At 34.4% G+C, this 21875-nt stretch overlaps 1 protein-coding gene and 1 pseudogene across 1 annotated transcript; both read right to left on the bottom strand.

Moving 5' to 3' along the window:
* Nucleotides 1–314: 314 nt before the first annotated feature.
* LOC111902306 (uncharacterized) lies at nt 315–1319 on the bottom strand. Its single transcript, XM_023898153.2, has 4 exons — nt 1275–1319; nt 1157–1188; nt 828–1026; nt 315–383 (listed from the first exon to the last, which is right to left on the bottom strand). The coding sequence occupies exons 1-4, from the start codon at nt 1317–1319 to the stop codon at nt 315–317; spliced, it is 345 nt and encodes a 114-aa protein (XP_023753921.2).
* A 2163-nt stretch (nt 1320–3482) lies between these two features.
* Nucleotides 3483–4507, bottom strand: LOC111902311 (uncharacterized protein At2g29880-like; annotated as a pseudogene).
* Nucleotides 4508–21875: the final 17368 nt, after the last annotated feature.

Consider the following 21875-nt stretch of genomic DNA (forward strand, 5'->3'; position numbering starts at 1 on the left):
ATCATGTGGCTATAAAAAGAGTAGAACCCACAAAAAATAATTAGAAATAAAAAAACTAATCTGAATAATTTGAGTAAACTTCTCACTTTCATTTTTGTCAACTTTGGATTTTGTTTTCTTATTTGGACATCATATTACGAATTAACACGCTTTATGCAGTAAAGTAGTTAAAGTACATAACTATTAGAGTTTACCTATCTAGTTCTTCCACTCCTTCAAATATATATATATATATATATATATATATATATATAGAGAGAGAGAGAGAGAGAGAGAGAGAGACCTTATTTAAAAAAAATTAATGGTGGATTGGATTATGAAATTATAAAAGATACATTCACTAGATTTTGTGCTTCTCTTCCTTGTCTTGCATTAGAGATGGCCTACAACAATAAAAGAATCAGAATTTGTCAAAGGAATTACAATGTGTTTGGTTCGTATTTTTTTTTTTTTTTTTTTTTTTTTTTGTAAATACACAATATTGAACTTTTTGTTTTTATTTAATGCAAATTACCAAAAAGAAGAAACATTATATTTTGATAACTTTTGCAATTTGACCAGTAATACTTTTTTTTCAATCATAACAGAAAAGTTTCCTATATTTTTCCAAAATAACCGCTTTGACTTGTTATATAATTTTTTAAAGTATATAGTAACGGTGTTTTGGTCTTTCACAAAAAAAAAAAAGGCAGGATGTAATTGAATTCTTACTATCCTCCCATGGAAGTAATGAAATCCATCAAACAAAAAAACTGAATAATTTTATATCCGTTATTAGTTATGAATATATGGGCTTATTAAGAGAAAAAAAAGATTATTTTTTATACCATTTGGGCAGTAACAGTTGTTATGATAGCTGACAAGTTTATGAATTGGAGTTCAGGAGCCTCAAACACTGCTGACTGCTCAGTCACCTGGATCAGATAAAACCAAGTACAACTTCCATTGTCTTCAACATCATCTTTCAATTCTAACAGTTCAAATATTAGGCATTCATCACGTGCAGGATCCACAAACACCTCCTGAACAAATAAATATCCAATAACAAATCAGAAAATAATAATTAGATGCACAATTTATCAATCAATTTGGGATTAAATTGAAGTTGGAAACCATTGTGTACTTATAACAACATGGAAGAAAAAAACAAAGTTGATGATCAAGAGTTTCACGACTATTGCTCACATCCTACAATTGAAATTTTGAACTTTCTTATAGAGTGAAGAATGTATATTAAACAAACAGAGACTTGACATGTAAATTACAAAACTAACCTCCAACCTAAGTGGGAAAGTAGTGGAAACTGCTCCACCAAACATTGGTATTTCTAGGAGCTGAAATATTATCCAACATGGATAATTAAGAATCGGATAATTTGTTGTAATAATCATTTCAAATAGTTATATTTAACAATCACTTACATATTAGGATATAAAGAATTAGGAAGTAGGATAAAAATAAGGTAAACTAAACTACCACTTAAAAATTAGGATAAAACCATAAAATTAATTTTAGGTGTATCAATTACCCCATCCTGAAATGCAATTGAAGTAAAATGAGGAATTTGAGGAATTGGTAACTTTAATCTTTTTCAAAATGTTTACTAAAAAATCATGAGAAGATGTTTCAAGTGCTGATATATTGATATTACATTGAAACTTCTTACGATTTTTAGGGAAAAAAGGAGAAACTAAAAAATTAGAGAAAACATGGATATAGATGGAGCACCTGAGTTGGGATGAATCGGATGAAGTCAATACGCATGGACCTTTAAGAACTATGAGACTGTAGACAATTCCAAGAAACGAAACATTACTTTATGTTTGATGGATAATTTATAGTATGGACTGATTCCCAGTCTCTAAATAATTGCAAGTGCTTGAAATTATGCAAAGAAAAGGTCAGGTTAAGCTAGTAGATGAAGAGGAACCTTGGATGGATGAACATTGATTAATATTAAAGATTCAAAAAACAAATTAATATCTTTATCGTATGACATGAGTAACTTACAGAAAGAGCATCTGAGACTTGTTCTAGATGTTTTTGTCAAGTTTCAGATAGTATTTTACATATGTTTCTTTGTCACATACATAGAAAGAAACCCCTAACATATAAAATTGACAAAAGAAAAGATAAAGAGTTCAAACATCTTACACAAAGGAAGAAACACTGAGACAGTGAATGTTTCGAATCAATTGGAAAAATAGAGAATCGGATTCAGGCCTTCCACCACATGTATCCATAACCCACGGCTCCCGGGGTAGCAACTGGTAACACCAAAGACGTGACACTACCTGCATTAACTTTGCAATTGAAGAAAGTCAAATTGAGTTTTGATTTTTGTCAACAAAAGGAACGTATATATATCTTTAATGCATACCACTTGAACCACCGTTCAGAATAGTAATTTGCCTTTGATGAATCCAGCTGTCGAACCTCCATTGCTAATCGACGAGCCTGCAAAGTTTTGTTAGTTATATATATGAGCATCTGCCTTGATGATTGTAGCCTTGTTGTTAAACAGACAAATCAATTTGAAATTCGAAAAAGGTGTGGAGAAGAAAGTCGAAGTCGTATACTAAAACAACTGAAAATATAAAACATCAAGTGGATTGTACCTAAATCAATCGCTCGTCTCCTTGAACGGACTTTGGTAGCTATCTCCGAAACACCCCCAAATCGGAAACAATAGATGCTCTGGACTCCTTCTTCAACAGACCTACCTTGCAGCGCTTCACCGTCGGCAACCCACAAGGCATTTAGGGTGTCATTTTTGGAAGAGAGAGGTGAAGGCGGTGGTGTGTTTAGTACGACGGGGGAAGGATTTGATATGTTGTTGGAGGTAACTTGGGATTGGTCGCCGACTGCTGCTCCTTTGTCATTTGTCGATCACCAGCAACAACTTGAACGTTAGTCACCGACGGAGAGAGATGGTGTGGGAAAGAATTGAGAAAAGGAAGCGGATAAAGGTATAGAAGATACATGTACACCCTGCTCCTGAGTTCATTAACGGAAAGAAAAGAAAAGAAAGGAAGAACAAGGAGGGAAAAGAAAAGAAAGGGAACGGAAAGGATAAAGTATTCCATGCTCCCGAGTTCAAAAGAAAGGAAAAGAAAGTATTCATTTTAGGTGCTCCCGAGTTGAAAGGAAAAGAAAAGAAAATAAAAAAAAAAGACAATTATACCCTTCATGTTATTAAGTAAATATTTTAAGTGTTTACAACCCCACATCCATTCTAACACCCCCCGCCCCCACCCTCCACCCCCCCCCCCCCCCAAAAAAAAAAAAAAATAACCAACTCTCCCCTCCTCCCCGTCTAGTTAAAACATTAACAAAACCTTTTTTGAAAAAGGAAAACCGCATGTTATTCAATTGTTTTCAAGATGCAAAACAAAAACCACAAACAACATTAAAAAAAAAAAAAAAAAAAACCAAAATCATAAACGCATAAGCTCGATCCAGTAACAATCACCCAAGGTTATTCAATCACGTGCACCCATCATATCTTTGAGGACACCCATCCGTATCTGAAGGGGACAACTGAACAATGTCCTAGCCTTTGCTTGATTTGCTGCCAAAAAATTTTGAGCCCTCGGTAATTCATGGGGTTCCAAACCCACCAACTCCAATTCTCTATAAATTTCATCCCCTGTATACTCCCGAGGATAAGCTCTATCAAATATTACATTACCCTCCCTGATAGCACAAGCAACATTATCAACCGATTTCATTATCTTTGAGTTAAAATCTTCTTCTTCTTCAAATTTCCTCTTTTTACTCTTACACTTCTTTGCACCTGAAGACTGCCCTTGTGAAAACGGAGTTGGAATAACACCCTGAATGTCATCATCAAGATCAACATATTCGTTCTCCAAATGAATTTCATTGTTAGCTAACAAGTCGTCAAATTCTTTAATTGTTTCAACTTGAATTTTTACATTTTTATTTAATCGGTCATTTCTTTCTTTCGCCGTTTCAGCATGTGCACCAGATGCCCTATCCCTTGCAAATAATATCAACATATCATCGAAGTTTGCAATCTTTTTTGTCCTTAACAACGCAGCCTCAGGTTTTGACTGTTTAACAACACAAAAATAATTAATATTGCAAACGATAACATAAAATATTTAAAAAAAATAACATATACATAAAAGGAACACTTACATTTATTAAATTATCCCATACTTCTTCCTCTGCTTCTATTAGTTGAGTAGTTGAATTCCAAGCGAACCCGCTCAATGAAATTCCCCTAAACAAATCGTACCATTGCGGAAAAATATTTTTTTAAGGTTTTGTAGCGATTCTTCAAATGACTTTTGGTAATATCCATTTGATGCTCTGTGTTCAACTCCTCAACCATTTGAGCATATGCAGTTGGTGTGAAACTACCATTCACCCTATTTCCTATCTCTTGTTGTTTAATCATCGCTTTGATGTACGCATAATCCATCTTATCTGACCATTTAACTTGTTCCTTTTCACTACCACTAGCTTCCTGTTTGCTCATGATGACTTTGCACATAGGAATAAAAATTAAAGAATCATACATTGTTAGACCACAATACGGAGCATAATACTAATGAAAGATATGAAGGGTAAAACACATAATTAATCTCAAAAACCAATCCTCAATAAAATGTGAAATTGAAAACAAAATGCATCAATAAGAAACTAGTTTTACATATTAATTTAATTGTTTGAATGTGCCAAATAATTTGGCCACATTTCATTTGCAATTGAATTCCTTAGTTGATCTGCCCTACTATTATCCTCATCTGTTTCTGTTGAATTACAACGATCTTACTCTTGTGGTTTGTTTAAGATCTCCTGCATCACCTCATCTTCAAGATTTATGTTGCGGTCTTCATCTAGTAAAAAGTTGTGTAGAATACAACATGCCAAAAATATGGCAGATTGTGTTTCACAAGAGTAAAATGGTTCCGTTGTACTTCGAATGATAGGAAACCTTCTTTTAAGGACACTAAAAGCTCGCTCAATGGCGTTACGTAACGAAGCATGACGAAGATTAAACAACTCTTTAGAATTTTGTGGACCACGCATGGAGTACTCTTTTAAATGATATCTAACACCTCTATATGGCGCCATTAGTTTATTCGTATGAGGCAAACCCCCATCTACTAAACAATATCTACCTATAAAGAGCTTAATCAATATTATTGAAAAATATTAGATATTGAAATTACATTGGCTTAATAAATTACCTGATGGAATTAGTAGTTTATCATCTCTAGTAAATGCGTTCTTTATTATTCTCGAGTCTGATGCAGTACCCTCTCAACCCGTTAACACATACGTAAACTTCAAATCAAATGTGCAAGCAGCTAATACATTTATTGTTGGGTATCCCTTACGACCACGGTATCTAGGGGCATCTCTGTTAGGCACATGGACATGAACATGTGTTCCATCTGTTGCCCCTATACAATCCTTGAAAAAAGGATAAAATCTCCTATTTTCTTGAATTTCTCTCGGGACAACATCACCTGTAGGTTGCTGAATATAAAGACCTTCTATTGCTATAATCGATCGTAATACTCTATGGAAGCACCTACTCGTTGTTGATCTAGAGTGACGATACATCCACGAGGTAAACCGAGTTCGCGAATCATTACTTACAATATGCAAAAATCTAGCAACATGTTCCTCAACGGACATGCGTTGCGTACATCGTAGACCACCTACAGTTTGTAAGATTTCACACAATCTCCTAAAAGCATTTTCACTCATACGAATAAGGTCACGACATTGACCACCTTCTAAAAGATTGTGTAGCAACTCCTCCCGTACAGCTAGTCTTTCTATAATAACTTTTCTAGTGGGTAACCTAACCCGCTTTTTGTTGGCCATATTACGTTGTGTAATAAAAGTCAACAATAAGCAAATCAAGTTAACGACTTGCAATTGTCGGGCTCTTAAAGCATGAGCAGGGTTGAGTACCGGAGTATCCATAAGGACTAAATATGAACTAATCCCTTTTTCTGATACATGATCAAATAGTTTGAGTTAAATTTAAACAACATTGATAAAAATAACATGTAATTATAAAGAGTTGATTTATTAATTATAATTAATAAACTTTTTTGTTATAAAAGTTAAATGTAATCTAGGGGCAAAACAGTCATTTTGATAAAAATAACATGTAATTAGCTTCAAAAAAATAACATGTAATTAGCTTCAAAAAACAATTTTTCTTTCTTTTCTAAAACGAGAATCTCTATATGCTAATAATCTTGAAAATTTCACCTTTTCATCTCTGTGTGAAGATAAAAAAATGTAACCTGCGGCAGCATATTGCTTGTGAAATGTGTACACTTGGACATGCAGATCCATAAGTTTACTCCATAAAATTATATATTTTTTTTTCTTAAAATCCATGTAATATATACAAACTATATAATTCATCTTCTGTTTAAAACTTTGTTTAATTTTTTAAAAACTTTATATGCAGATTCTGGGTAACCATGGGACATCCTTTATATCCTGTGAAACTGAGTATTGCAAATGTCCCTACAGATGGGTTAGTTTATAACCTATTAACTCTATATTATCTTTAAGCAGTTTGAACATTTCAAGTTAAGGGTATTAGCTATTACAGGTAAAATTCTCTGCTATTATAAACAAAAGATGGACAAAATATTACAATTTTTAGGAGGGACAAAATATTACAATTTTTTGTCCCATTGATAAAAAAATTTGTAAGCAGTTTGATGGGATTAATTAGTGCTATAATACAACACAGATACACAGTCTAACCAAAAAAAAATTGGTAGAAGTCATAACAGAAGCAGAATCCGTAACACAAATAAGAAGAAATTGGGCAACAAACATAAGGCAGAAGCCTAATCAGGTAGAATACAGAAGGATATCAAAAAAAAAAAAAAACAGTTGAAGAAGAAATTGGGTACCTGGTGTTTGTAACAGAGAAGAAGACGAGGCAGAAGCTAATCGATTAGTAGAATCAGTGAGCATATCTTTTTATTGTTAGGCTAAAGGGTATTTTCGTCATAATCTACCTTTTTATCTTCCAGCCGTTTTCTTTCTCTCCAATTCCGCCCATTTTTGGAGGAAAGTTTGGAACGATACAAATCCTCCCAAATCTGCTCTCTTCATCTCTTCTCTTCAAAAAAAAAATACTAGGGAGCACCCAAACTTCTCTTCTTTCCTTCCAAATCCTCTAAATTTCGTTCTCTTCTTTCATTAAGTGATACTCAGGAGCAGGGTGGTAATGGCGGTGAAGGATTGTGATTGGAGAAGAAAGCGGAAGAGAGAAAATCAGTATAGAAAAGAAGAATGAAAGAAGGAAATCGTAATAGTGGCATTAGAATGAAAAGAAGAAGTTCCGTGGCAAAAGAATCAATCGTGTTTGATTTAAAAACCATAATATATATATATATATATATATATATATATATATATATATATATATATATATATATATATAGGAGTACGATCAAATGAGAACACCAAAAAGGTTAAGAGCGCGAGAACAAAGTATATTGTAATTCCATTTATTCATTTGTGCAGAAATGATAAATTTTTACGTCTTTAAGTTCAATTGAAGAGAAAAAGTATATTCATGTTGATTGCGCGTAAAAAATTATCATTTCTTCACAAATGAATACATGAAATCACAACTGAATATACATGTTCTCGCATTTTCAACCTTTTAGGTGTTCTAATTTGATCTTTTCCGTATATATATATATATATATATATATATATATATATATATATATATATATATATATATATGGTTAAATTGAGAAAAAAAAGGTTGAGAATGGGGGAATCATTCTCAGCCAATCATTTATTTTTGCCGCAAAAGCCTTCAACGTAATGGCAGAAATGGGAAAGGAATGCACATGTGTTTTCCAACAAAACATATTTCCTTAAACTATGCTAATCATTATCTTAATATATACAAAAACATAGTTTTTTCGTTTTTTTTTTAATTTTTAGAAGCTATTTTTATAAACAAAAATGATTTTAAATATACCAAAATTCATGATTTTTTATTGTCTACAAATAGACATCCATATTGATATAGTTTTAAGATAAAATAAAAAATTTATTTTTTTTATATTTTCAGCTTTTGTTATTCATAAGTGAATAAAAATGCATCCGGTTTATTATAGTACATTCATTATTCAATTATGAGTAAAAAGTAAGATTTTTTTTTTGTTTTTACAATTTAAGTATCATTCATATATGAATATAGCATATAATAAACATAGTATATTTGTATTTTAATATTGGACAATGCATTCAATTTAAGTATCATAGTATATTCACTTGTGAATATTAGATGATATATTCACTTATGATTATTACACAGTATATTCACATATGAATATTACAAGGTATATTCACTTGTGAATATATTCACTTATGAATATTTGAAGGTATTTTGACAAATATATAATTTTTATATGTTATTCACATATGAATAACATACAGACTTGCATATTTGTTAATAATCATGTACTGATTCAGGTGAGAAAACACATTCAGATGTGAATATAACGTGGTAATTTAGTTTATGCATTTCAACAAACAGTTTGAGTGCATACAAGTTAACTATTTTAAAAATGTTAAAAACCTCAAGTTATCAATTCCAAATCATTATATACTTCCGCTTTCGACTTTAGATGCGACATCCTATGTCTGATCGATTTCTGATTTTGTTTTTAATTTCCGAAAATCCGATTTGGAACCTGTGAGTACCGATTCTGAGTCCTTCAATGTCGACTGTAACTGCGAGTCCAGAACTCCGATTCCAATTTCATGAACAACGAAGAAATTCCGATTTAGTTGAAGAAATCTGGATGATTATTAAAGGTTGGTGGAAAAATTTTGATGATGAACGAATTGTTATCGAATTCTCTATAGTTACGTATTTGAGATTGAAGGTTATTAACATGTTTACAAGTTTGTCACCGTGTCTTTTTATGCTTAGATTAAATGAGTGGCTGAGAATGATTCCCCCATTCTCAACCACTTTTATTTTCTCAATTGAACTCACCTATATATATATATATATATATATATATATATATATATATATATATATACACACACACACACAAAAGGATTGGCCCACATTTATTCATACAATAACATAATAATTATTTTAAATACCTGAACATAACTCTCTCTCTCTCTCTATATATATATATATATATATATATATATAGAGAGAGAGAGAGAGAGAAAGAGAGAGAGAGATCTAGGTTCAAGTATTTAAAATAATTATTATGTTATTGTATGAATAAATGTAGGCCAATCGTTTCAAAAGGGTAAATATGTAATCATACATTTAATTATTTATGGTAAATATATAAATCAATTAATATCCCTTTAATTTAGAAATATCAGTTTTAAAACCCAATTTCTAGTATATATCCTCACATCCGCCTCTTCCCTCTTCTCTTTTATTCATCGTCGCCCCCAACTTTTTCCCTCCCATCTCCCTCTCGTACACACTCCACTTTCAGGCGACCAAGCACACATACGATGACATATTTTGGAATACCCATCCAAACACGAGTAGAAACACTCGTACTCACGTGAAACACAACGCGACAGCCAACATCTTTCTTCTTCTGATTGCTCGCTTCCACAGTTACCATCGGTGGTCTTTGTCTTCGAATCTCGTTGAAGCAGCGATGGAGGTTGGGCACCGGTAGTTCACAACACCCATATAAACATGGTGGTGACTAAGCGGTTCACGGCAGTTAGCCACCTCGAAAGGGGATGGTGGCATGACAACCCTAGACTTGTAGCATCCGACTAGCTCGCCCTCTTTCAGACGTAGGAGGGGGTGGCTCCGACGATTTCCGATTCTAGTGACGGATAGGAGGTGGCGGGTGAAGGATGGGGTATAAGCGGCAGCTGCAGCACCCTCCTAAGGTTAGGGTTCTTATTGCGGCGGTTGTAGCAACGTCTCATCCGAAATTGAAAGTTGTTTGATGCACACCAAGCGCTTGCCAAAATGCTTCAATTGATGCACACCAAGCACTCTCTAAAATTTGAGCGACACCACTTAGCAACATTATTCTTTTGGAATGTATTAGTGCTTTGTTAGATTTTGATGTTTTTTTCCATATTTGAAAGTTTTTTTAGTTTTATTCTTTAACAATAAATGGAATTCTTAGCAATTGTTACATGTATTCTATAAGAATTAATGTAATTTTTGTTTTAATTTTCAATTGATGGTTCGAGAATTTTGTTATTCTACAAAAACAATTTAAAGTTATGATCAAGTAATATGTTCAAGAATATTTTTATTATTTTATGGTTCAAGAATATTTTTATTTTTGAACATACTCAAACATATTCTGTCAGAATGTCCAAATTAAAAACTTATAATTCGTAAAAACGGATTTTTAAATTAATAGAATCTTTGATCCCTTAAAATATGCAAATTTCCTTTATTAAATCTATGTTAATTGACTAAAATACCCTTCTTGTTAAATTAGATGGCCCACAAACAGCACAAACCGCCCGCACCGCACCAAATCGCACCGCATAATGCGGTTTAGAATTTTGTGGTGCGGTTTGCGCTTCGTCATTTTATCAAACCGCACCATGCGGTGTGGTTTACGATTTGTATTTATAAAATCACGGTTCAAACCGCACCGCACCGCATGTTATATATATATATATATATATATATATATATATATATATATATATATATATATATACTTTTTTTTCTTTCCTTTTTTATAACTTCAAATCACGATTTAGAAACGATGTATTTCAATATATTTCTTACAATAATCAAATATCTATAACGTAACATTAAATCATTATTAGATCAAGATCTCACAGTTTACAAGAATATAGCAACTATAACGGCAATATAAAACAATAACAATGATACCTACAAAACTATAGTAGCATCAATCACAATTTATTAAAAACAATTTAACTTGAAAATTGTATTTGTTTATATCATATAAAAGCAATCAATTTTTTTAACCGGGTTAGTTTTTTGGTTTTTTGATAGATTTAATGTTTAACAACTAGTCAAACCGCATAAACCGCCCGCATCAAACCGCACCGCATAACGCGGTTTTGAACATTTGTGGTGCGGTTTGCGGTTTCTAAAATATTCAAACCGCATATGCGGTGCGGTTTACGGTTTTGACTCTAAACCGCACCAAACCGCACCGCAGACACTCCTAGTTCCAGGGTTTAAACAAAGAAAAGAAAATAAGACAAAAGAAAGTTAGGAGGGAAAGTGGTCCTTTCATTTCCCTCCACTTCTTCCTATTTCCCTACTTTAATGAAACACCAATTTCTTTACTTTCTTCTCATTTCCACTCATTTCCTTTCCTTTCTGTTGTTAAGTTCAACTCGAGAAAGGGGTGTTAGGAATAGTTCTTTTTTTCTATAGGTTAAATTTTTTTTCTTTTTTAGTTTTTTACTTGGTATTTTCCATAGTCTGTGGGACATCCACGCACAGGCAAACATGTCATCTTCCCTTTGCTGTCACCGCCTATGATTTTCTTTTAAACACGTTTATGAACTGCTCTGGTTTCTCGGTCACCTATCCTAACACGGGTAGGTTTGTTCTTCATATCGTATTGCCTTCACTATCTCCACCGCCTCTTCGAGTTTCCCTTACGTCCTCTGGAAGCATCGTCAAAATCCTAAACCCAATCCATTACTCCAATCCTCCAATAAGATCCTCCACTCCTCGATTTTCAGTTATGGCTTCTTTTCCCTCTAGATTTTCAGAATCCCTTCGTTGACTTCCAATCCTCTTGCTAAGGATGCATTCCCCCTCCGTGATTTTTCGTTTATCTATGCTCGAAGATGATTAGGAAAAACTGCAAGAGAGTTGATGAAAAAGGCGGAACGATGATTGAGGGAAGTAGTCATGGAGAGAGAGAGAGACATCGATGATTTCTCTTACAGATGAGATACAAGGGAAGGAGGATCAGAAGGTGATCTGGTTTTTGGTTAACTATTATTCTTGAATTTTCCTAATCAGGTATTTTGTTCTCAGAAAATTTTCCCTTTCTTGCAATCATTTCACCCCTATGTAATTACTATCCAGGTTTGCAAGTCCAGATGTAATTATATTTGTGTCCACATATCTTTATACCGGTGCCGACTTCTTCGTCACTTCTAACTAAGGTATTGGTTCTAATTTTGGTTTTGTTTTTCTATATAATAGAAGAACTTTGCCTCTTTTTTTGATTTGCTCCATTGTTTTGATTTTGGGGTTCATAGCAGGAATATGGATAATAAATATAAGGGTGTAGGTTCATATTGATACGTTGATTTTTTTTTTTTTTTTTTTGCGTTTAAGGATTGAGAGAGAAGTGCTCGACTTGGAAATTTGAAGATTACTTCCAAGCATAACCAAACACGACCAAAAATTAAAATGACTTTTCATTAAAAGAATTCTCATAAACATTAATTTGTTACCTAAATATGCCGAGAATAATTGAGAATTAATCCAAGTTTTCTATGTTTGAAAAATCTTTTCCACTTATGTTGTACAATACTGTCAGACAAATTCAGAGTTGGAGATGATAAAGTAGTTGATAGTTCTTACATTTCCCAAACTATTTTCTTGCCACTATAAACATTTACACATAGAATCATTTTTTGAATATATATATATATATATATATATATATATATATATATATATATATATATATATATCGGCTCTTGAACATACTTCATGATAATGAGTGGGTTATTTTCATATATTGGAGAACTGGGATCTGTGCATAGATGGAATCCTATCTCTTAAACAATTGGAGCTTCACGGACTAGGTTGACCATGAATACAAATAACTGAGAGGCTCATTCTTAGTTTATAACAATTACACAACATTGGTAAACACTTCACAAATATTCTTATTTTCTCCTTCTCCATATTGTTATAATAATCCCTCAGTTAAACTTATATTCACCGAATCCAAACAGATAATTCAAATATGCTACGGGAAAAACTTCTAAGATTACCAGTCTCCCTTACGGAATCAGTAAAAGATCTTTCGAAATCATAATGAATAAGAAAATAATTTGTATACATAATTTTTTTATTTTTAGTTTTTTAGATGCCTTTTAGTTATAAACTTTGGTCAATTTATTTTTAGCTAAACTAGAGGATAAAGGAACAGTTTTAGTTCAATTCTTATCGACACTTCTTAGCATGGTGAACACCCCCTAGTTAGTATACGATTAACTAAGTTGCTATTGTTTTAAAAAACCACGTTGACCAGTACTGAAATTTTGTCTGAATTAAAGTTTAGTGAACAATAATAGAAAAGGAAACGGCTTAGGCTAGCGTGATTCTATTCATGGCAGATTAGCTATTATTTTTTATTTTTTATATTTTGAAAAGATATCTAATGGTATGGGCCAACAAGGATCAACATTGTGGATAGTTTATGAATTGGTATTCTTAAAGGACATGCTTTATTATTTAGAATGTTTTCTTTATGAGGACCAAATGCACAATGTATTATCCTTTGAAAACCGAAAACAGTTATGATAATGGATATCTTTAATTTAACACATTTCCATTTCTACATATCTATCATTCATTATCGATTATATATATATCTTAGTTAGTCACACAATGTTTCACACATTCATTACGGTCTACCCAGCAAGGCTGAGATTTCAATATAGTACAACAGTAACATTTTTCCCATCCCGTAGGAAAATTACAATGAAATTTAAAGCAAAAATCAACGACGATCTTTTCGCTTGTAATATTTGATTTCGATTCCACCTTTCTATCAAGAATGTTTGATGTGCCTGAATCACAACAATAAAATAAGAAAGTCAGTATAATGAAATTAATGTGTTTTTGTGTGCATGTGAGAAAGAGAAAGAGAAACAGAGAAAGGAGCATACAATGACAAAGGGAGGCAAAAGAAGCCATGAGAATGAGGAAGAGAACTAGAAACCTACAACTAACGAAGGCCATTTGAAAGGTAATGAAAGGTTCCAGTGGAATGATTAAATTGAGAAATAAGAGGGTATTTATAAGTAGATGCTATGAAATATGATAACAGAATTTTCAATAGGCTTTTATTTAAAATTTATTACCTGAAAATTTTGGTTTGATGCATTAAATTTGCAATAGCAGTTATTTATTTTTGTATATACGCAAAAGGAAAAAAGTAAATATCAAAGTTTATATAAAAATGAGTTAGTGTAATATAATATGAAAACATAAATATAACAAACATATAATAGTTGACTTACTGTGAGCTCTTAATGAATATTTTCTAAAATTAATTTTTTTTAATAGTCTTTTTTTATAGAATAATAATATATCTTAGTTATCATCGTACAAAGAGCGAGATGACAAACGAGCAACAAGCTACACTACTAAGCATTTTTGTATGGTAAAAAACCAAATTCTTTTGAAAACTACATCCATAGATCTTGGGGATATAAAATTGTTACGCATTATCTATTGTACTTTATTAAGAAGCTCCACCACATCCGGTGTGAGAGAACCAAATGTATCAAATGCAAATTGTATGAACAAGTGTTGATTTTCCATGTACAAGTTCTCATATTTGATGACCTTGCCTGTAGTAGCATTTAATGCAGCTTGTCCGTCGTGAAACCCCGAACCCTCAAACCCACGAGTGGGGATATCCCTATATGGTCCACACAAGCGTGTTTCTATCCAACCCATCCAAAAATGAAAACGCCAGCTGTCTAAGGGTTGACCATCCTGTAACGTCCTCAGATCCGGGCTACTTAATTTAGAGGCAATAAGTGTCGTAAACGACTTTTCAGCAAAAGATTATTTAGAATAAATAATCTTAACCAAGTTTTAGTATATGTTACAAGGTTTCCGTACATATAAAGAATGCCAAAATCCGAGTTATAACGAAGAAGTTATGACCCGTCGAAGTTTTTTGGCAAAACTCGCGCGACACCGGGAGACGTAAATAGTGAATTTACGTTAGAGGACTTTTTAGCCTTGGTGATCTAAACCAAAGTTGTAGATTATGATAAACTGAGAAAATCCATAAAAAGAACGCGAGGAAGTTATGATTTTTCGAAGTTTCGGCTTAGCAGTGCACGACCCGAAACTCGAATTTTAGTTTGAGCGGTTTTTGGCTTACGCGACCTAAATGAGAGTTGAAGATCTCATTAATAGGAACTCAACGGTAAAAAGATAGACGAAAACAGAGTCTGTATGAAGGAGTTACGAATTCTTCGCGGTCATTTAACAGTCTAAATGCCTCCTACTGTTAAATTTGAGATCGGTCAAGAATTAGCCGACAGAATCTAAATGAAAGTTGTAGATCTTGATTTTACCTACGCGTTGAAAAAAAGAACATCGAAAACGAAGCTCGTATGAGAAAGTTATGATTTTTCTAAGTTTGAAGGCTGATACGCGATAGGGGGTGATGTGGCACCACCAGAATTGGACACGTGGCACCACCAGAAGGCCACCACATGCACCAACTTGGCGAGTAGGTCCCCCTACTTGGCGAGTCCATCAGTCAGCACCCCTATAAATAGAGGTGTCGGGTCTTGCCATTTCATCACACCTCCCAAACTCACTTTCTCTCTCTAGCCTCCTAAACCCCCCCTAAAGCCTAGGTAAACACCCTAGCACCCGAAGGAAGCCCCGAGGATCCTGGAGTCTTGAGAAAAGAGCCTTTCGGCTTGGGAACGCTACTCCAGTGAAACACAGTTTTCGAGAAAACCCGCTGTAAGTGAGCTATGCCTACCCTATCTTTAGTATAGCTTATGTTTTAATATAGTAACGTTATTAGGAACTTATAATAAGTATTTGGGCTATTATTATGAGTGTTATTGAGTGTTATTTAATGCTTATATAATAATAATAATAATAATAATAATAATAATAGCTAGACTATTAATTTGTCGCTGTTATCGTTAGACTAAACCCTAGTGGTATTGGTATTAGGTTTTATCGAAGGAAAATTGTTTTGAGAGTATCAAAGTGTTGTCCGAGTGCTGAGTGACTATCTTTCAGGTGAGTGCATAGTCCCTTTCATCTTACATATAGATACGAAGTATTTTAATATAAATTATATGTTATGTGTGCATATTGTCTGAATACTTACTGTCTATGTTGGGTGAAATATTTTTACACACGTTTTAAATGATTTAAACTGTATATGTATTTTATATCTACGAAAATGTTGGGATAAGACATGGGTAGATATAATAGATGGAATATGAGTTGGTCCATGAGTTGCGAGGTGTTATAGACCACGAGTTGAGGGTGAGAGGTGAACGATATGAGAAGCCTTTTCCCAAACGATGGCCCCGTCATTCAGTAGAGTATGGATGACAACCACAGACTATTCTAGACAGTTCAGTGGAACACTAGTAGGCTCGCAACCTGTAAGTGTTGTGAACGATATGTTCACTCGGTGTACTCTAAACCTTGGTGATCATGCAGACTTGATGCCTAAGCCTTGGTGATCATGTAGACTTGTAGTTAAAACCCTGGCAACTATGCAGACTTAGTGCCTGATGTATATATTCTGGCGACTATGCAGACTTAGTGTCTAAACCCCGGTGACGATGGACTTCGTGCCGATTCCTTAGGATGATCCTTAGGAATGTATGAACGAGGAATGGTTGATTCTTAGGGTAGATCCTTAAGAGTAAAGAAGATAATGGGGATGGTTAATTGGGTTAATTGCTTGATTGTTTAAACGTAATAATTATATTATTATGGGTTGAAAACCCTATGTACTCACCAGGTTTCCCAACTTGACCCACTCAGTTTATTTATATCACATGTGTTGATATGAAGTCACATTACACTGAGAGATTAAAGAGATGTAGATCACTAGTGTAAATAAATGTAAGTTCTGTTTATGCTTATGTTTCTGTATTGACAATGACATCCCAAACGTTTTAAAATCAATGACATACGTTTCTTCGAAAATGTTTTGATAACATATTTATCGTGTTTTTCTGGGAACGAATTCCTCAACATTTTTATGAAAAGAATTACTCTGATTTTTACAAAGCATAAACAAAATCGGTCTTTTCTGGCCGTGAAAAATGGGGATATCATACTTGGTATCAGAGCATTAGTTTAAGCGAACTAGGAATATGGATTTATTTCTAGACTTAAACTTAGAATGCTAAGCAATGATTGTGAGATGAGTGTCTGCTATATTTTAGACACAAGCACTAGTTTATTTTAGGAAAGATGCCTAAAATGTTTTATGTGCTAAATGTTTTATATTATAGCTATAAAGATGCCTTATATTCTATTATTTGTTCGGATCCATGGTCTATTGCCGACCGGATCTAGAAATTTTATGTGTTCAGATTTCTAAACGTTTGATTACGGTATTAGAACTGGCATATAACTTTTTAGTGTGACAAGGAGATCTATACGTCTATCATAAATAAAATCTTTCCTATCTTAAAATTCTCGCCTCGGTACACCGAATGTCTGCTTGGGTGTACAAAACGTCATGGTGAAGACAGACTAGGAAATATTCGAGGAAGATGACAACTTGAGCCTAAGAATGTGATGGGTCATGCATCGGTCGTTGCGCCTGCACCCGAACCTATCATAATGGCAGAAGTTCAGGAAGTGATGCGAACCATGATAAACTGAGAAAATAGAGGAAATAAGATGGCTTACGATACTGAATGATACCTATCGGAAGATATCATAAGGGAGGTGTCTTGCCTTTAGAATACGTCTGATAAAAGAGTAGTACGTCTATAGAATTAGGCTACATTTGAATGTACACATTTGATTGGCGGGATGATAGAATGATTGGTGTAATTCCTAAAGTTTTCCTATCATCTGGAATGTCCGTCACCAACCGAGTTGAAGCAGAATTGATGATTCAAGATATGCATGGAAGAAGTCCTAGTAGAGTCTAGGGAAATTTTTATGATTATTTGGACACACTCGTATCTGTTAAATTGTTTTGTGATTTTAGGACTTGGGGACTGCGAGACAATACTTGGGACGAGTATGAGTAGGTGTGAAAGGTAGTAGATGCATATACTACCAGAAGCATAGGACTTACGCTTGGATCATGGAAAGTCACAAGGTTACCAAGAAGCCAATAATTGATTCCGTTTTATTCGAGCATGTCGTTACCATCGTTTCGGTAATGACTAAGAAGATTGTTGTTATTCCGACCCTAGTGGTCATATCAACTTGAGTCCAACTACGATGAGTATGTTATGTGGTTCAGAGAACCAAGTTCGATGTAACATCGGACTTAAGCTATAGGATTGAAGTAAAAGATAATCAAACTGATCGGTAGAGGTATCGTGATGGTTTCTTGTAGCTAGAAATTCTACCTTTTAAGATGTGATTAGAACATGAAGGAAGGCATATTCCATTCTGGAATTTAACTCTAAGAGACCTGAGTCTAAGCATTGATAGTTCATTAGAATATGACACATCGGTCGATTCTAGTAATCAAATTAACTTATCCTAAGTTTGTTAAGAAGAAGAAGGAGTCTATGATAAAGAATGAGGTTGTGACACGAAGGTCATGATTGAAAGTCTAACGAGCAGGTGCAATACCGAGCACCACCTACAATCAAGGAGTCCAAGGGTTAGATACCCGTTCGAAGCAACATAGAAGTTACAGTTATTACCTAGGATGAAGAGATAAGTATGGAGTCATTATATTGCCCTGTTTCGTTGATGATTTCGTGACGTAATCATCCTAAGGGGGAGATAATTATAACGCCCGTAGATCCAGGCTAGTCAATTTAGAGGCAATAAGTGTCGAAAATGACTTTTCGGAAAAATATTATTTAGAATAAATACTCTTAACCAAGTTGTAGTATATGTTACAAAGTTTCCGTACATATAAAGAACACCAAAATCCGAGTTATAACGAAAAAGTTATGACCTGTCGAAGTTTTTCGGCAAAACCGGCACGACACCGAGAGACGTAAATAGTGAATTTATGTTAGAGGACTTTTTAGCCTTGGTGATCTAAACCAAAGTTGTAGAGTATGTTAAACCGAAAAAATCCATAAAAAGAACGCCCAAATCTGACTTCGTATGAGAAAGTTATCATTTTTCGAAGTTTCGGCTTAGCAGTGCACGACCCGAAACTCGAATTTTAGTTCGAGCGGTTTTTGGCTTACATGACCTAAATGAGAGTTGAAGATCTCATTAATAGGAACTCAACAGTAAAAAGATAGACGAAAACGGATTCCGTATGAAGGAGTTACGAATTCTTCGCGGTCATTTAACAGTCTAAATGCCTCCTACTGTTAAATTTGAGATCGGCCGAGAATTACCTGACGGAGTCTAAATGAAAGTTATATATCTTGATTTTGCCTACACGTTGAAAAAAAGAACGTCGAAAACGGAGCTCGTATGCGAAAGTTATGATTTTTCTATGTTTGAAGGCTGATACGCGATAGGGGGTGACGTGGCACCACCAGAATTGGACACGTGGCACCACCAGAAGGCCACCACATGCACCAACTCGGCGAGTAGGTCCCCCTACTCGACGAGTCCATCAATCAGCACCCCTGTAAATAGAGGTGTCGGGTCTTGCCATTTCTTCACACCTCCCAAACTCACTTTCTCTCTCTAGTTTCTCTCTCTAGCCTCCCAAACCCCACCTAAAGCCTAGGTAAACCCCGTAGCACCCGAAGGAAGCCCCGAGGCTCCCGGAGTCCTGAGAAAAGAGCCTTTCGGCTTGGGAACGCTGCTCCACCGAAGCCCGGTTTTCGAGAAAACCCGCTGTAAATGAGCTATGCCTACCCTATCTTTAGTATAGCTTATGTTTTAATATAATAACGTTATTAGAAACTTATAATAAGTATTTGCGCTATTATTATGAGTTATATTGAGTGTTATTTAACACTTATATAATAATAATAATAATAATAATAATAATAATAATAATAATAATAATAATAATAATAATAATAATAGCTAGACTATTAATTTGTCGCGGTTATCGTTAGACTAAACCCTACTAGGTATTGGTATTAGGTTTTATCGAAGGAAAATAGTTTTGAGAGTATCAAAGCGCTGTCCGAGTGCTGAGTCACCACCTTTCAGGTGAGTGCATAGTCCCTTTCATCTTACACATAGATACGAAGTATTTTAATATAAATTATATGCTATGTGTGCATATTGTCTGAATAGTTGCTGTCTATGTTGGGTGAAATATTTTTACATACGTTTTAAATGATTTAAACTGTATATGTATTTTATATCTACGAGAATGTTGGGATAAGACATGGGTAGATATAATAGATGGAATATGAGTTGGACGATGAGTTGAGAGGTGTTATAGACCACGAGGTGAGGGTGAGAGGTGAACGATGTGAGAAGCCATTTCCCGAACGATGGCACCGTCATTCAGCAGAGTATGGATGACAACCACAGACTATTCTAGACAATCCAGTGGAACACTAGCAGGCTCGCAACCTGTAAGTGTTGTGAACGATGTGTTCACTCAGTGTACTATAAACCTTGTTGATCATTTAAACTTGATGCCTAAACCCTGGTGATCATGCAGACTTGGTGCCAAAACCCTGATGACTATGCAGACTTAGTGCCTGCTGTATATATTTTGGCGACTATGCAGACTTAGTGTCTAAACCCCGGTGACAATGGACTTCGTGCCGATTCCTTAGGATGATCCTTAGGAATGTATGAACGAGGAAAGGTTGATTCTTACGGTAGATCCTTAAGCGCAAACAAAATAATGGGGATGCGTAATTGGGTTAATTGTTTGATTGTTTAAACATAATAATTATATTGTTGTGGGTTGAAAACCCTATGTACTCACCAGGTTTCCCAACCTGACCCACTCAGTTTATTTATATGACCCACTCAGTTTATTTATATCACAGGTGTTGATATGAAGTCACATTATACTGAGAGATTAAAGAGATGTAGATCATTAGTGTAAATAAATGTAAGTTCCGTTTATGCTTATGTTTCTGTATTGACAATGAGATCCCAAACGTTTTAAAATGAATGAAATATGTTTCTTCGAAAATGTTTTGATAACATATTTATCGTGTTTTTCTGGGAAAAAATTCCGCAACATTTTTATGAAAAGAAGTACTTTGATTTTTACAAAGCATAAACAAAATCGCTCTTTTCTGGCCGTGAAAAATGGGGATGTCACACTTCCCCATCCAAACACGAGCAGAAATACTCGTACTCATGTGAAACACAACGCGACAGCCAATATCTTTCTTCTTCCGATTGCTCGCTTCCACAGTTACCATCGATGGCCTTTGTCTTCGATGCTCGTTGAAGCGGCGATGGTGGTTGGGCACCGGTAGTTCACAACACCCATATAAACATGATAGTGACTGAGTGGTTCACTGCAGTTAGCCACCACGAAAGGGATGGTGGCATGACAACCCTAGACTTCTTGCATCCGACTGGATCGATCTCTTTCAGACGTAGGAGGGGGTGGCTACGGCGATTTCCGACTCTAATGACAGATAGGAGGTGGCGGGTGAAGGATGGGCTATAAGTGGCGGCTGTAGCACCCTCTTAAGGTTAGGGTTCTTATTGCGGCAGTTGTAGCGCCTTCTCATCCGAAATTGAATGTTGTTTTGATGCAAACCAAGCGCTCGCTAAAATGCTTCAATTGATGCACACCAAGCACTCTCTGAAATTTGAACGACACCTCTTAGCAATATAATTCTTTTAGAATGTATTAGTGTCTTTGTTAGATTTTGATGTTTTTTTTCCATATTTGAAATTTTTTTAGTTTTATTCTTTAACAATAAATGGAATTCTTAGCAATTGTTACATGTATTCTATAAGCATTAATGTAATTTTTGTTTTAATTATTCAACTGATGGTTCGAGAATTTTGTTATTCTACA

The sequence above is a fragment of the Lactuca sativa genome, chromosome 1 (assembly GCF_002870075.4).
Source record: "Lactuca sativa cultivar Salinas chromosome 1, Lsat_Salinas_v11, whole genome shotgun sequence".
NCBI classification, from domain to species: Eukaryota; Viridiplantae; Streptophyta; class Magnoliopsida; order Asterales; family Asteraceae; genus Lactuca; species Lactuca sativa.